Source organism: Myotis davidii, unplaced genomic scaffold (genome assembly GCF_000327345.1).
Source record: "Myotis davidii unplaced genomic scaffold, ASM32734v1 scaffold929, whole genome shotgun sequence".
In the NCBI taxonomy this organism is placed as follows: domain Eukaryota; kingdom Metazoa; phylum Chordata; class Mammalia; order Chiroptera; family Vespertilionidae; genus Myotis; species Myotis davidii.
The window spans coordinates 87,666-103,797 of NW_006300205.1; the positions used below are offsets into that span (position 1 = coordinate 87,666).

Sequence of the window (16,132 nt, forward strand, 5' to 3'; positions counted from 1 at the left end):
CTTAATTCTAACATCATATTTATGCAAATTCTGATTATATTTCTCCCTGGGTCTATACAGGATCAATAATTAAAATGTTTCATATGTACCCAATTGTTTTAGAAGAAAGTAAAAGGTTTTACATGCAAAGATTTCTAAATGCTAGAACATACTTTGCACTCATGGGCTCTGAGTAAATTTTAGAGCCCTGGTTGAATAATCTGATTTTGGCTGTGTTAATACAGAATCTAGGTATGTAAATGATACTAAAGGGCTTTTGCTGCAAAATATTACAGAATCAGGGCAATGAACTCAGGTTGAAATGCATGTTTGAGAATTCTATCATAGGAAATCTCACTACATAGAATTCCTTCTGTTTCTAACAAGTTTAGAAACTGCTGCATAGATGTAGCCTGAAGGAGTCCTTTTTGGATTTTAGGTGTTTTTTTGTTTTTGTTTTTTTGTGTTTTTTTGTTTGTTTGTTGTTATTATTCTTTTACCAGCAGGTAAGTCTCCAAAGAGCAAAGCATAATGCTGTCCCCCTGATCCAAATCTTCTCTGCCCACTTCTTAAGGCTCCCATTTTGCCAGTTCCAGGATTTTTTTTTTTATTGGTCTGAAAACGTAACCACTTTTCTTTAAGGAATGATAACACTGAATGGATAGTAGTCAGAAAATTAAGCCTATGTCCTATATGTAATTACTGTTTAATATATAAAAGATTTAATACTGTTCCTCATTACTTCTTTAGTAAATGGAGGTGCAAATAATTGCACATAAATATTTATAGATATTTAGAAAAAAAAATATGTGAAGATTCTCTCAGCTTGTTTTTCATCTTAGGCTACTTTCTCTTTATCTCTTTGGATATAGAGAAAAGTACATTCCTCAATTTCTCCTGGTATCTTTTTTTTTATATATACAGGACAAGTGTCATTTGTATCAGAGAATGGTTTTGGTAACACCTCTAACTAAGCTCTCCGATGCAAAGCATCCAATAGAAGCCCGAGATTATTGGTGTATCTACACCGAGACACAAAAAGGAACTGGTGAGTCTGCCTGTTAGAATCACACAGGGTGGTCTTTACTTCTCTGTAACCCAGCCAGGCCCTACCTTTTGGGTGGGTATATTGTCTACTACTATGAGTGGGTAACTACATTCTGACACTCTCATACCCAGATATGTTTGTGGAAAGGGTAGATAAAACGCAGAGGGTCCAATATGTATGAAGCCCTTTGTTGTACTCAGAAAAAGGAAGAAAAAATTATTGCTTATTACACTGGCTCCCAAATCCTTTGGTACAACATCAGCATTTTATATTTCTAGTTGTAAACAGTATTATTAATTAAACCTTCAATAAAATCTAAACACTAACTCAGAGTTCTCAAAAAACATTCATTAATTAGATCCTCTCTTCATTACTGGAGTACTACTATATCTTTTATGCTCCCAAAATATTCACCATGACTTACTTATGCAATAAGTGCTTTTTAACACTCTTTGTTCTTGCAAGAATGGTAATTTCATTTGGTCTATTAGTTTTTTATCTCATTGCCTTGTTTATTCATACCCATCACATGTGCTTGTTCTAAACTCCCATTAGAGGACACCCACCTGCATCCTTACTGCTAGAGTATAGAGTAAGAACTCCAGAAATAACTCCACAAAGCTAACTCAATCATATATTTTAAACCAAAACTTTTATTGTATGATTCACAATCCAGACCAATTTCTTTTCTAGGATTTTTAGTAATACAATTCCAGTTTCTTACCTCATGTAAACATGTATATTGTATATGATATGGAGCAACCTTCTCCTCTCCTTTTATTTCCACATTGATTTTCAATCGAATGGCCCCAGATACAGCAGACTTATCTGTCCGTTTCTCTGACAAAACAAAAGGAATTGGTCAGTCATTTGTGATAATCCCATATGTCGCATACAAGTTCGGAGAGGCTTACATTGCTAAACGCCATTCTTCTAGGTCAGGCTTGATTATCCCACCATAAGGATTCTGCTGAATACAACTTAAAATAATGTGCCTATTGTGTCACTGATATTGTCAAACTACATTATAGATACTTCATATAGAAAAGCTTAATCAGAAGACCTTGCCATTCTGAGATAAATGTCTGGGTGCTGGTTACAGTTGTGGGCAAACTACGGCCCGTGGGCCGGATCCGGCCCGTTTGAAATGAATAAAACTATTGAAAAAAAAGACCGTACCCTTTTATGTAATGATGTTTACTTTGAATTTATATTAGTTCACACAAACACTCTATCCATGCTTTTGTTCCAGCCCTCTGGTCCAGTTTAAGAACCCATTGTGGCCCTCGAGTCAAAAAGTTTGCCCACCCCTGGTAGAATATCCACTAAAATTAAATTATTTGGCCAATTAAAAGCAATATAACTTAAACATAAAATTAACCAGGAAAGTAATTTATCTAAAATCTTCTACTCTTTCTTACTGTGATTGGAAAGATGAGTCAAAGCTCTGGCTAACCAAAGAAGAATTATTGTTTTCTTTGTTAGTGATTCATCAAGTCCTATAGTCTACCGCCTGTGTTTGCTCAGGAGTTTTGGATCAACTGTTTACTTGAATGAAATCAATATGTAGTTAATTCAGTCAAGTAATGTGTATGTAAGCACACACATATGTTCAATACTAATCAGTAGCTTTGAGAGAAATAAAAGCACAGTCATAAATTTCCTACAGTGTGAATGGAGGTAGGGGACCTACGTTTGTCACCCACTTCACAGATGAAACAGAGAGGCAAGCTGACCCATTCATTGCACGAATGACGTGTCAGGAGGGAGAGTGCCACAAAATGGTGGTGATTGGCCCTCTTTCTAAGTATAACTATTTTTAGCCATAAGATAAATTTAAATTATGAAATCTTTTTTTTCTTATGAGATATCTGCTGACTTTTTATTGTTAATATTTAATAGTCACTGTGTTGTGAAGATTCTTCCCTCAGGAATGTCAGAATCATGAGCGTTTCTCTTACTGGCTGAGAGATGGTTGAGTCTCAACAAATACTAAAATAAAATTAAGAAAGTTCTCTGCTGGGGCCAAGAGAAATTCAACTCCCAGGGCTTGCTTTTTCTTTTTTTTGTCACAGAGCTCTTTGCATAGTGCCAGGGAAACACCACTGGTCCTATAACTGTCATCATTCCAATGCATTCAAGGGGTACGGGTTCTGTTTGGATGCCCAGGTTTTGGCCAAGTTCTCTTCAGCCTGGTGGAATGAATTCTAAGTGATCAGGAAGGAAGAACGCCATACAACGAATGGAAATATGGTGATTATGTGGATTGAACCACTGAAGGATTTTACACAAAGCTAAAACTTGTCCTCCATCCCTCCGAATTTAAAAATTTATAAACCAGGAAAGAGGGCAAGAAGTACAAACTGAGGATAAGCAGAAAAAGCCTTCCGTGCTGTGTAATATCATGTTTTCCTCTCCATAGCTGGAAGGGCCTTTTTAGCATGAGAGCTGGGTAGCTGACTTTACTAACAGCACATTCAAATTCCTTGGCAAATAATATGCCCATGTATCTTTTGTCAAAAAACAATTTGAGGAATTTCTGTTCTGAATTCTAACTGCCTCAATTCAAGGACATGCTTATTTATTACAGGAAAATGTCCAAGAATAGGCAAACCTCTTTAATTAAAACTCAATTTGTGAGTATTGCACAGAGTTAATGGCCTGAAGTTTAGCCTGGCCTAACATCTCTATTTTCATATATAAAGCTATTTTATAGTATAAATAAGATGTGGGAAAATGATGATTATAACTGAGGTAAAAATTTTATGCCTGTAATGTGGATGCACCAATTCTCTTTCAGGAAGACTTCTTTAAAATAGTTTTTTTGATCATTAATTCTGAGTGTAGTTTGAATTTTGTGTTCAGATAACTTATATATAGTTCCTTCTTTAAATTATTGTATAATTTAAAGTTTTATTAATTCTATGACCTTATCTCTCTATTTGTCAAATGTTATATTACTTGAAGTATGCACATTTTTAAAAACCCAGAAGCACTCTTCAATTTGCTAAAATATATTGATATCTTAAATGGAAACTCTTTGTAATCTTGGAACTGTGTAACCCCTTCTTTGATTCACCACCAGCCCTTAATAATTTAATTAAAACATTTAAGATGACATGATGAAGAAATTTTGGAACATGTCCTTTACAGAAACTGAGGTGATCCATATTTTTTTACTACTCTTAAGCCAGCACTGAAGATCCTAGACTATTATTCAATTATAATAAAAGTAAAATTAAAAGTTATCTTTATTTAATTAAAGTGTTTGCATAATAAAATTTCATTTAACAGCCATGCCAATTAAACATATTCTCAATATTGTCATTATTAGAGTAAGCATAAGTTCACTGATGTACTTGGCTTTGTCAGCTAAAGATGGCATTTATATCACCATTTGAAAAATATCTAAAATACACATTTCCTTTATTTGCAAAATTCATTAAGGGACCAAATGGAAATAACTCAAACAGTATCAAGTCATAAGTTGATTATCAGTTTTTATTACATTTGGCAAAGGTTTTTGGAGCTACATTTTTCTGATTTAAAAGTAAAGAATGGGCTAATATTTTTCTTCTAAAATACATCTAGTTGATTCGTTGACTTTCCTCTTTTCATCTCAAACTTACCAATGTCTTCCTATAATACCGAAGTTGAATAAATAATTATCCCATTTTGTTTCTAATGAAACTAGATCACATAAAGTCCAACAGAATTTTCTAGAAAGGCATTGGTCATTTTTGTCTATATGGGAATAGAATATATGCCACAGATATTCTGGAAATTTATTTAACTTTTTATCAGATACTCACCTAAGTTGTACCAGACATCCATTTCTCCACTCAGGGTCCTCACTTCGACAATTGTTTGTCCCAGAAAATCATCTGATTCCTTTTTGAAATGTTGCTTGACTCTGGATTTGATATCATCATCTTCATCCCACACTCTGACTTTGATTCGATCTGTGGAGTTATGGCACTCACTGAAAATAAATGTGGGTAAGTTAACAACCACTGATAACCGCTCTAAATGGCATTTGATGTTAGCAACTTATTTTAAGTCTGTATAATCCAGGAAGGCATAATATACTACATAATAAATTATACTTACCACTGACCCATTCAATCCATGGTATATTGTAGGTATCGGAGATATTGAAGAAAGTTGTATTAGTTAAATAATGTCAAGCAGAGAAAAATCCTATGCCATCCCATATATTTCCTTTAACTAAACTAGATATAATTAAATTTGGGTCAGACATATTTGTTTGGGGTATTTTGACTTATTTCTTATTCACAACAGTTGTCTACAACAAAATATTTATGCTAAAAAATTCTGCATCGTAAATATAAAACTAATTTTATTGCAATGGGTGTTGTAAAAGCAGACATCACACAATCCACTTGGTAAACTAAATATCCCAGTAAGTATACAATATATTGTTAAATCAAGTAGACTTATAACAACATCCTTTTGTTTTTAACAATAAGCTGCACATTCTAGTTCATTCATCATTTCCAGGATTCTTTCTCTCTATCTTGCTGATACAACCTACTTAATATTGGCCATACATATTACAGTCTTTCTTAATACTGTGGCCTTTGTATATACTGTTCCTTACGCTTTTCTGCTGCTAACTAGTCATTCTTTAAGAATCAACTAGTCACCTGCTCTTTATAACTTTTTCTATAGCTTTTGGAGCCAGTTTGGATGATCAACCCTGAATCCCAATTTACTCTGTACATGCATTCACTTTAGCACAGGGGTCTTTAGCTGGGGGTTATTGGCTGAATTCTGAGCATCACTGAAGTTGGATTTAAAAATTAATAAAACAACATCATCTTTCTTTTCCTTCAATTATGAATGTAGGCACCAGACCACAGCAGTATTATCAGTATCTGTGAGATATTTCTCACCATTAAAGCCACAGTTATTTACATATAACATTACATGTGTTATAGAATTTAAACTATTGTTTATAACCATCTTTACTGTACTAAAGCTAAATCAACATAATTTGTTTGATTTTAATTCTATGTATTTTATCTTATGAATCTAAAAATGAATTTTGAAAAAAAAAGTGTTTATAGTCTTCACCAGCTTGCCAGTGGGCTCATGGTACATAAATTGTTTAACAACTTCTGACAGTATACTCTCTCTCCCATTAACCTATGAGGCAAAATAATATAGCATACACAAGAATGAGATTTGAGGTCTGACATACTGACATGTCAATGTGCAAAACTGTAGCACCCTATTTCTACTTAATGTAAGAGTTTTCAACACAGAACATTCTTCCAATTTCTGGGACATTTTGGTCTCTTCAACAAACCTTGAAGGGCACTCTTGTCATTCAATGGACTAGATAAGGGATTAAGACACCCTACCATCTAACAGACAGTTCACATGATTTAAAGTGACCCAAAGGCATTGATGAAAATGCAAAGCCAACCTCAGTTTGGAACTTAACTCTTTATATATAAAAACACCAACTCTTTTGTATGTTTTACCTGATATTAAAATTTTCTGGCAAACAACTAGTACATAAAATCACTAGTAAGTACTTGTTATTATTCAGACCTTTACCAAGAGTTGTTTTCGATTTTGAGAAATTACATTACCAATGTCAAAACCACTCAAAATATTTGAATCAAAATATTTGCATCAGGTGCACTTGAGATTATCACAGTCATGCTAATTCTACTTACAGATGAAAGTATGTTGTCTACTAACCTATAGTTAATTGTGACTACCTTTACATGCTTAAATACATGTTAGGTCAATGGAACAGAATAGAGAGCCCGGAAATAAACACACATCGGTATAGTCAACTAATAGTTGAGAAATGAGGCAAAAAACATACAATGGATAAAGATAGTCTATTCAATAAATGGTGTTGGGAATATTGGACAGATACATGCAAAAAATGAAGTAGACAATCTTCTTACACCAAATACAAGTATAAACTAAAAATAGATTAAGGACTTAAAAGTTAGACTTGAAACCCTAAAAATCCTTAAAAAAACATATACAGTGAAACCTCAAATATTTCTCATAGCAATATTTTTTTTCTGATATATCTCCTTGGGCAAGGGAAACAAAAGAAAAAATAAACAAATGGGACTACATCAAACTAAAAAGTTTTTGCACAGCAAAGGAAACCATCAACAAAATGAAAAGATAATCCACTGAATGGGAGAACATATTTGCCAATGATACAACTGATAAGGGGCTAACTTCCATAATTTATAAGGAACTTACATAACTCAACACCAAAAAAACAAATGATCTAATTAAAAGAATGGGCAGAAGACCTGCGTAGACACTTCTCCAAAGAGTGCATACAGATGGCCAATAGATATATGAAAAGATGCTCAACATCACTAATCATCAGAAAAATGCAAATTAAATCCACAATGAGGTATCACCTCACACCTGCTGGAACGGTATCTATATATATAAAAGGCTAATATGCTAAGTGTCTGTCAGACCGGTAGCTATGACGTGCAATGACCACCAGGGGGGCAGACACTTGATGCAGGAGCTGCCATGACATGCACTAGTCATTTACAGAGAAACGGCACCACGGACCTGGTGTCCACAAAGCAACACTCAGCTTCCTGCAAGTGGGACACAGGGACCGCCACCACTCTGGAGTGACAGCCCACCAAATCGCAGCTGACTCTGCCGAGACCCCCTAGTGCAAAATGTGGCGCACAACCCAGCCCAGCCCAGAAACAGTGGCGGTGAGCGCCAGGTAAGTAATTTTAGCTAAATAAATACACAAACAGTAAACTGTATAAAATAGTAATAACAAATATATATATATATATATATATAAAATCAACTCTCCTCTCTGTGTATAATTCATTATGTATGTATGTTATATAGCAAGAGGGGACAGAGATAGTACTATCTTTCTTTCCAAGTGTCTATGAGAAATAGCTTATTTTTGTACCAGGGACAAGTACACCTTCCAAATGCCCACTTATTTTTCCATTAAGTTTCTGCATTAATTTGGTTTGGATTTTTTTGTTTTTATTCTGATATCAAAATATCAAAAGTTCACTGTATCCTCATCCATATATCCATCTATTTATTCTATCACCCACTAAGCAGTTATTTATTGAACATCTACAAATGTGCTAGGCACAATGGAGGCTTATGGAGAGGTTATATAATTTAATCAACCAAACTCTTCCTTTTTTTAAGGTCAAAATAATACACATATGAAATTGATTCAGGAAAAATATAAATAATTAATAATCTTCCCCTAAAAATGTATTTGTGCTTTTGCCAAAGGGAATTTCAATCTCTCTGCATTTCTAATTGATTCTATTTTATTATCATTTTTAATTAAGTAAAACTTAACATTTAGAATACTTTTAGATTTACAGAAAATTTACAAGGAGAGTACAGAGACTTCTTCCTTGTACCACACCCAGACTCGCCAATTGTTAACGTCATTCACTAATAACACTGGTTCCACTTGTTTCTCATTAAGACGTCTCATTAAGACGTACTAGTTCCTACTTCATTATGTTTTCTCAAGAGCTATTTTTGAAGAATATTAAAAATAATTTGAAGTTTAAATGGTCAGAAACTTATATTTTGATCTCTTCAGAGTAAAGACAGCAGTGGGACTGATGTTTCTAATACAGGTACTGAAAATTAGTGAGGATTTTTCAGTGGGTATAAAATCGGAGATTTAGTCTAAGATAGTGTGGTGGAGATGCCTGATATCTCTAAACATTCTCCTTTCATTTGTCTCTATCCTTCATCCTTTCAATAATTAAGCTGGATAAACTCATGTTTCTAGATTCCTTTGCAGCTATGGTCAACGTATTTCACCTGCATTCAAGTAAGATCTGAACTCAAAATTTAGCAAAGTGAGGCAGTATTCTGGGTTTTGCTCTTTTGCCAACAACAGTAGTGGAAGGTTTAGTACTTTGATGTAGAGTGTCTGGTATTTAGTTCTCAGTGGCAAAAGTATTGATCAGTGGTGGCAGTGGTGTTTTCTTCAAAGAAACCCTATGATATAATTGGACATTGTTTCTGCATAGTAGCTTCAGAGGCTGGTACTCTGACCTCTCCAAAAATTCTCGAACAACCTAAAAGATTATGAAATAATATTTTTCTACATAGGATAACTAGAGCAAACTCTGTTATTTGAAACTAAGGATACTGACTAACAGTAATTTTAAAAGAATTAAGGGAGTTGCAATAACAGAACTTAAAATGAGGAACTGACTGTTGAGAGGATATGGGAAGACAGTAAAGATTTAATTACCTCAGGCTGAAAAACCAATGCACTTAAAAATGCAATGGCAGAAAAGTTAGTCAAAATGTTGCCTGCTATACCTTGGAATTCCAACATTATGCCAACTGAAGCTTTTTTCTTAGTATGAATGGTAGAAATAAAATCCAGACTGTTGGCGTATGCTTATTAAACCTCTCTGCTTTCAAAAATATACTACAGTAGAGGGGCACTCAAAGTACAGCTAGACAATCTGTTCGTAGAGATACAAGGGAGCACAGCTACGCCAAGGGGGGATCACTCTACCTCTGTCCTGCCATGTAAATTGAGTGAGAAGATCATAATTTGGAAGCCTGCAGGGTAGAGAAAAGCCAGTTGCTTCTGGATACAAAAATGCACTTATACAAGCAGAGGTTTCCAAGTGCAACTTCAAAAAAGAGATAAAATTATTGCCTCTGAGCTTTTCAAACATCTTCCTTTAGGAAGTCTCTCAGTGACAATGAAGGAGAAATTGATGGCAAATATCCAATTAATGGTGTTGTGATTTCATGCTGACATACTATATTGTAGGGCTCGAGACAGAAGCCATTAGATTGAGAGGAATTGGTCAGAACAGAGGAGCCAGTGGCAAAGAGTTAACATTTCTCAGCTTATGTGATTACTCTTAAAATTGGCTTAAAGCCCATCTCCTGGAAGCCTGGTAAATCTTCCAGGGACTAGTGATCCCAAATGTGCCTCTTCTTTGGCTATAACCATACTTAAAGCAATGTTTAAATTCTTGAGTCACAACAATAGAAAGTGGGGTCCAAGTACATTATCTTCACAGTTAGGAAGACCATATGCCTGGATTTCCTGGGATGGTGCCAATTTATAGTTAGTGTGTGTGTTTGTGTGTGTGTGTGTGTGTGTGTGTGTGTGTGTGTGTACTGCCTTTCAGTCAATTTTAGAGCCTCATTCATTTACTGTCACTTCACACAGTATCTGCTTAAAGTGCGTAAGCATTGCCAAACTGTGCCTCCTGGAAGCCTGGTAAATTTTCCAGGGAATAGTGTTCCCAAATGTGCCTCTTCTTTGGCTATAACCACACTTAAAGCAATGTTTAAATTCTTGAGTCACAACAATAGAAAGTGGGGTCCAAGTACATTATCTTCACAGTTAGGAAGACCATATGCCTGGATTTCCTGGGATGGTGCCAATTTATAGTTAGTGTGTGTGTTTGTGTGTCTGTGTGTGTGTGTGTGTGTGTGTGTGTGTACTGCCTTTCAGTCAATTGCTTTCAATCACTTTTAGAGCCCTCACTCATTTACTGTCACTTCACACGGTACCTGCTTAAAGTGCGTAAGCATTGCCAAACTGTGCAAGGATGTTCTCCCAAGAGGTACAACCAAGGAATTGGAGGAAAATGGATAATAAAAAATTTACCCTCCAAAAAAGTACCAGGGCCTGCCATGTTGGCTAGCCAAGTAACTACTTCTGCTGCTAGGATAGGAAGTCCTGAGTGTATCTGTCCAGCAGTTTTATCTATCCAGCAGGACAGATAGACCAACAGTCATGAATTTCCCACTTTCCGTCTTACTGAATGAGACTTTAACATGGTTGTGTTATCCTGTTATCTTCCTCTCTCTATAATAATACAATGGGATCATTGGAGGAAGATGCCTTGTCTATAATTTAAGTCCAAGTATCACAAAGCGAAACATGGAAGTGATAGAAAGACTACCATAGATTCTGGACTTTAAAACTAAATGCAGTAACTGGATATAATTTTGGATTACCTGCCATGAAAGTGAGGGGGTAAATTAATTTGATTTAATTATAGAGGTATAAAGTTTGCATATACATTTTAGTTAGTCAAAGGTGGAAGGTGGCAATACTGTAAGTTTGTTCATACAATAACCTTTCAACCCCTCTTTTCCCTTTCCTACTTTTATGCAATATCCCAGCCTTCCTTGCAACTACCGATGATCACTTGATATAGTTCTTCCAATGAGATCTAAGCAAAATTCTTCTGGTCCTGTTTCTTTTATTTTATTTTTTATTACCCTGGAACATGCATGTAGAGTAGCCTACATGGATGTTAAAACAGTAAGATAGAGTAAGCTTTGTTTTTCGATGAAATAATTGAGTTAAGATATGGCCCTTAAATGCCTATTTCTGGAATTCTTGTTGAATGAAATAAATCTCTTTTTGACTAAGACACAATTGTGGCTTAATGGGAAACTGGGTGAAATTCTAATGCAATCAAATGGGAAACTAATTTGAAGGACCGACTAAGTTAATTTTTAGTAGTACATAAAGTGATTCTACAATGTGTTTAATTTATGAACTGTTACTATATTTTTCAGGCTTTAAAACTTTTTGCGTGTTAAAAATTGTACATTTCAATAATTAATATCATTTACACAAGAACAACAAAAAAGGCACTCTGATCAAACTGCATTTTACACCCTGCGGGACACCTTGGAACAGCTTCATTTTTACTCTAGATTTCCCTGCCTCCCACCCAGCTTCTTCCTTCACCAGCATGCATGTTCTGTTCCTCCCCTGCCAACCAGACGGGCCGATGAGAGAGGCAGGCGCGGCCTTCATTGTCAGTTCTCTGATGTGAAAAGGGGCAGCAACATTATTTAAACTGATTCAACCTCCTTGCAACTTCCAAAGTTAAATGGCTACAAGAAGGAAAATGCGAAGGCAATGCTTGCGGATGCAAGTGCATATTGCCAGTGTGTGCCTCCTTACGATTCACCCGTTTGCTTCTCTGATGCAATCCTTTCCTTTGAGGGCAGTGGACGTTTTTCTTGCATTCTGTCTTCTTCAGCTTTGACTTAGTGAATGTCCCATCTCAGTCATATCACGTTTGCAGGCATGGTTGCACTATTTTTTATCCTTGCCATGTTTTGTATTCTTCCTTAAATATTTAACATGAATGTCACAGACCTTGACTTTTATGAAAATATAAAGGTTTGCATTTCAATAGGCTCATGTACTAAACAAAATTTAACCAGAGAAATCTCTTCACACACAAGAGAAAAATCTATCACATACAACAGAGAGAAAAAACAGTCCCATTAAATCTTAATCTGCTAGACCATTTTCAAGCTGATTTATTAGCTAATCATGACTCTTGGTTTAATTTTCCAGTTAGTGAATTTGTCTTTTCTATTACTAGAGAATGAGGTATTTTATTGTACACACTCTTGATAAATAAAATAAGTAAAATAAGTACTGCTAGAACCATTTGCTTTTGTAGTTTTTCTTTCATTAAAAATAATTCCCTTTGAATAGAGTGGTTCATGTCTAACTTTATGATTTGTCATTCTTAAAGAGAGGACTCATTTTGTTTATTTCTTTCATTGTTAAGAGAAAACATTTTGCCTTTTGGGACTCAGGATTATTGTGTGTGTGTGTGGCGGGGGGTGGGGGGGGCGCATGCCCGTGCGCTGTTTTGTTTTTAATTCATAGGCACCATATCTCTGCAGAGCCGATCACTATTTGTCCAATTTCTTTTGGGCAGCCATCCAAATAACTAATTTGTAAAAATAATTATTTATGCCAACTTAACAAATGGTTTCACTGCAAATATTTTTATAGTAGAGTTTCCTGGATATGGCCCAAATGCCTACCTCTTCAATAAATGGTGATGGGGAAATTGCCCAGATACATGCAAAAAACTGAAACTAGACCACCAATTTATACCATACAGAAAATTAAACTCTAAATACATAAAAGACTTAAATGTAAGTCACAAAATGATAAAAATCCTGGAAGAAAACAGGCAGTAAAATCTCAGACATCTTAAGTCGCAGTATTTTCACTGATATATCTCCAAGGGCAAGGACGAAATGAACAAATGGGACTACATCAAAATAAAAAGCTTCTGCACAGCAAAATAAATCATCAACAAAATTAAAAGGGAACCTACTGTATGGGAGAATATATTCGCCAATGATACTTCTGATAAGGGGTTCATTTCCAAAATATACAAATAACTCATACAACTCAACACCAGGAAGACAAATAATCCAATTAAAAAACAAGCAGAATAGACACTTCTCCAAAGAGAACATACATGACAAATAGAAAATGAAAAAATGTTCATGGTCCCTAATCATCAGAGAAATGCAAATTAAAGCTACAATGAGGTATCACCTTGCACCTACCAGAATGGCTACCACCAATAAATCAACAAACCACGAGTGCTGGTGAGGATATGGAAAAAGGAGAGCCTCCCCGCACTGTTGGTGGGAATGCAGATGGGGCAACTACTATGGAAAGCAGTATGGAGGTTCCTCAAACAATAAAAAATGAAGCTGCCTCTTGACCCAGCGATCCCACTTCTGGGAATATATCCTAAGAATCCCCAAGTACTAATCGGAAAGGACATATGCACCCCTAGGTTCATAGTAGCATTATTAACAATAGCCAAGATCTGGAAACAGCTCTTGAGTAGAGGAGTGGATAAAAAAGCCGTGATACATTTACACAATGGGATACTATGTGGCTATGAAAAGAAGGAGCTCCTAACCTTTGAGCCAGCATTGATGGATCTGAGGAGTATTATGCTAAAAAAAATAAGCCAGGCAGAGAAATATGAATATTACATGACCTCAATTATATGTGGAATTTAATGAACAAAATAAACCGGTGAACAAAATGGGTCCAGAGACATGGATACATAGAACAGAATAACAGCTCTCAGTGGGGAGGGACATGGAAGGGGCGGGAAGAGATTAACCAAAGAACATATATGCATGTATACATAACCCATGGACACAGACAATAGCGTGGGTATGACTATTACATGACCTTAATTATATGTGGAATTTAATGAACAAAATAAACTGGTGAACAAAATGGGTCCAGAGACATGGATACATAGAACAGAATAACAGCTCTCAGTGGGGAGGGACATGGAAGGGGCGGGAAGAGATTAACCAAAGAACATATATGCATGTATACATAACCCATGGACACAGACAATAGCGTGGGGAAGGCCTGGGCTGAAGTAGGGGTTGAGTGGAAGGGGGAAAAAAGAGAAAATAGGGGACATCTGTAACAGTGTCAGTAATTTAAACAATTATATTTTTTTAGAATATGTAAAATTCTAGCTACATATTGTAAGCATAGCAAGTGAAATTCCGTAATAATTTCAATGACCAGGGTTTGTTAATAGGCAAATTAATAAGACAGATTCAATATGTATACACACACACACACACACACACACACACACACATTGAAATAGCTATGAGTGTATATAAAAATGTAGGTTGTATAATTAGTAACATTTTTGATATTTTAGTATTTTTCTTTTACAATTAATAAAGTTGTATTTTAAAATATTTAATAATTGTAAATAATTCCATTTTAACTCAGGCTGGAGGGCAGGGCACTGATTAAGAAATCATCAGCCAGAAACCTGCAAGAGCCATCCTGAGGCAAAGCAGCAGCAGTCTTTCAAACAGTAATTTGATTCTCTAGTTTCAGCTTAATTCCTTAAACTCTGACCCACCAAATGGAAATACTATTAGATACTCAACATACACACTTCCTCTCAGTGCTTTATTATAAATTATGTAAACCACTTCCCTTGCAAAAGTGGTGTCTGATTTGTTATTGAATCAAAATCCCCAACACTATTATCTTTGAATTCCATGACAGGAAACGGACAAGCCCTAAGTTTGAAACCCAGTGACAATGCACAGCAACTTTTCCTACCTGCATTTATCAAGGACAATTTCATTATGGAAGTTAGGATTTTTTTAAAGAGACAGTACCTAACATTTTACTTTGTTTAAGTTTTATTGAGATTTTTCTTTGTAGGATTTGGGCATTGTATATCCATTTTACAAATCAATTATATAAAAGACCATTAAAAATAAGAACAAAAAATAAACTTTATTATTAGCAGCACTTTTGAAAAATGAAAGTGAAGAGGAACTTATGCATGAGCAGCTAGTGTTGGCTAAAGCAAGTCTTTGTAGTGGATCATAGAACCAAGGGGCAAGAATGACCTTATAGAGTACATCCATTTCCCTGCCCCTGCCAGCTCCACACTTAGATCAGAATACCTGAAACTTTTACATTTTGTTTTTATATCTAATATTTCCTCCAGATATTAATGGTGCAAAATAAACTTATTTTAATAGCTGTTTTAGTTATTAAATATTAATACAATATTAGTATTAATAATTAATGTTTACAAAATTAAGGCAAGAAACGTGTTTGTTTACAAAATACTTTAGTGTTTATTTTGCTATGAAGGAAGAGAAAACAGGAAAAGGAAGATCAGAAAACAGGACTATCTGATTCCACTCATATGTGGAATCTAAAATTCAAAATCATACAGATGAGTAAAATGGTTATCAGGAGCTGGGGGTAGGGGGATAAGAGATATGCTATTTAAGGTACAAGCTTGCAACTAGTAAATAAATAAGTACTGTTGTCTATTTTCACACAGTGTAGCGAAAATAGACAACAGTACTGCATTATAATTAGCAAACCTACTAAGAGACGAGATATTATTTATTCCTACTACCTTAAAATAAATAACTATGTGATGCAATAGAGGTGCTATCTATAGCTACAATGTCAATCATATTGCAATATATAAATGTAGCAAATCCATATGTTGTATACTTTAAATTTCCATATTTCCACAAATATGTTTCAATTATATATATATGTATGTATATATGTGTATATATATATATATACTAATAAAAGAGAAACATGGTAATTGGGCTACCTTTCCCAATGGCTAATCAGCGAGATATGCAAATTAACTGACAGCCAAGATGGCGACCGGCAGCCAGGCAGCTTAAACTGAACATGAGGCTTGCCTGGGT

At 35.1% G+C, this 16,132-nt stretch overlaps 1 protein-coding gene across 1 annotated transcript in view; it reads right to left on the reverse strand.

Moving 5' to 3' along the window:
• The window catches only part of LOC102767933 (protein unc-13 homolog C-like), a 175,548-nt gene that overhangs the window by 4,902 nt on the left and 154,514 nt on the right, over positions 1 to 16,132 (reverse strand). Inside the window, exons 8-9 of the mRNA XM_006776608.1 lie at positions 4,840 to 5,052; positions 1,752 to 1,867 (exon numbers count right to left, since the gene is read on the reverse strand). Of these exons, the coding sequence (XP_006776671.1) occupies positions 1,752 to 1,867; positions 4,840 to 5,052 (329 nt within the window). The remainder of the gene's footprint in view (positions 1 to 1,751; positions 1,868 to 4,839; positions 5,053 to 16,132) is intronic.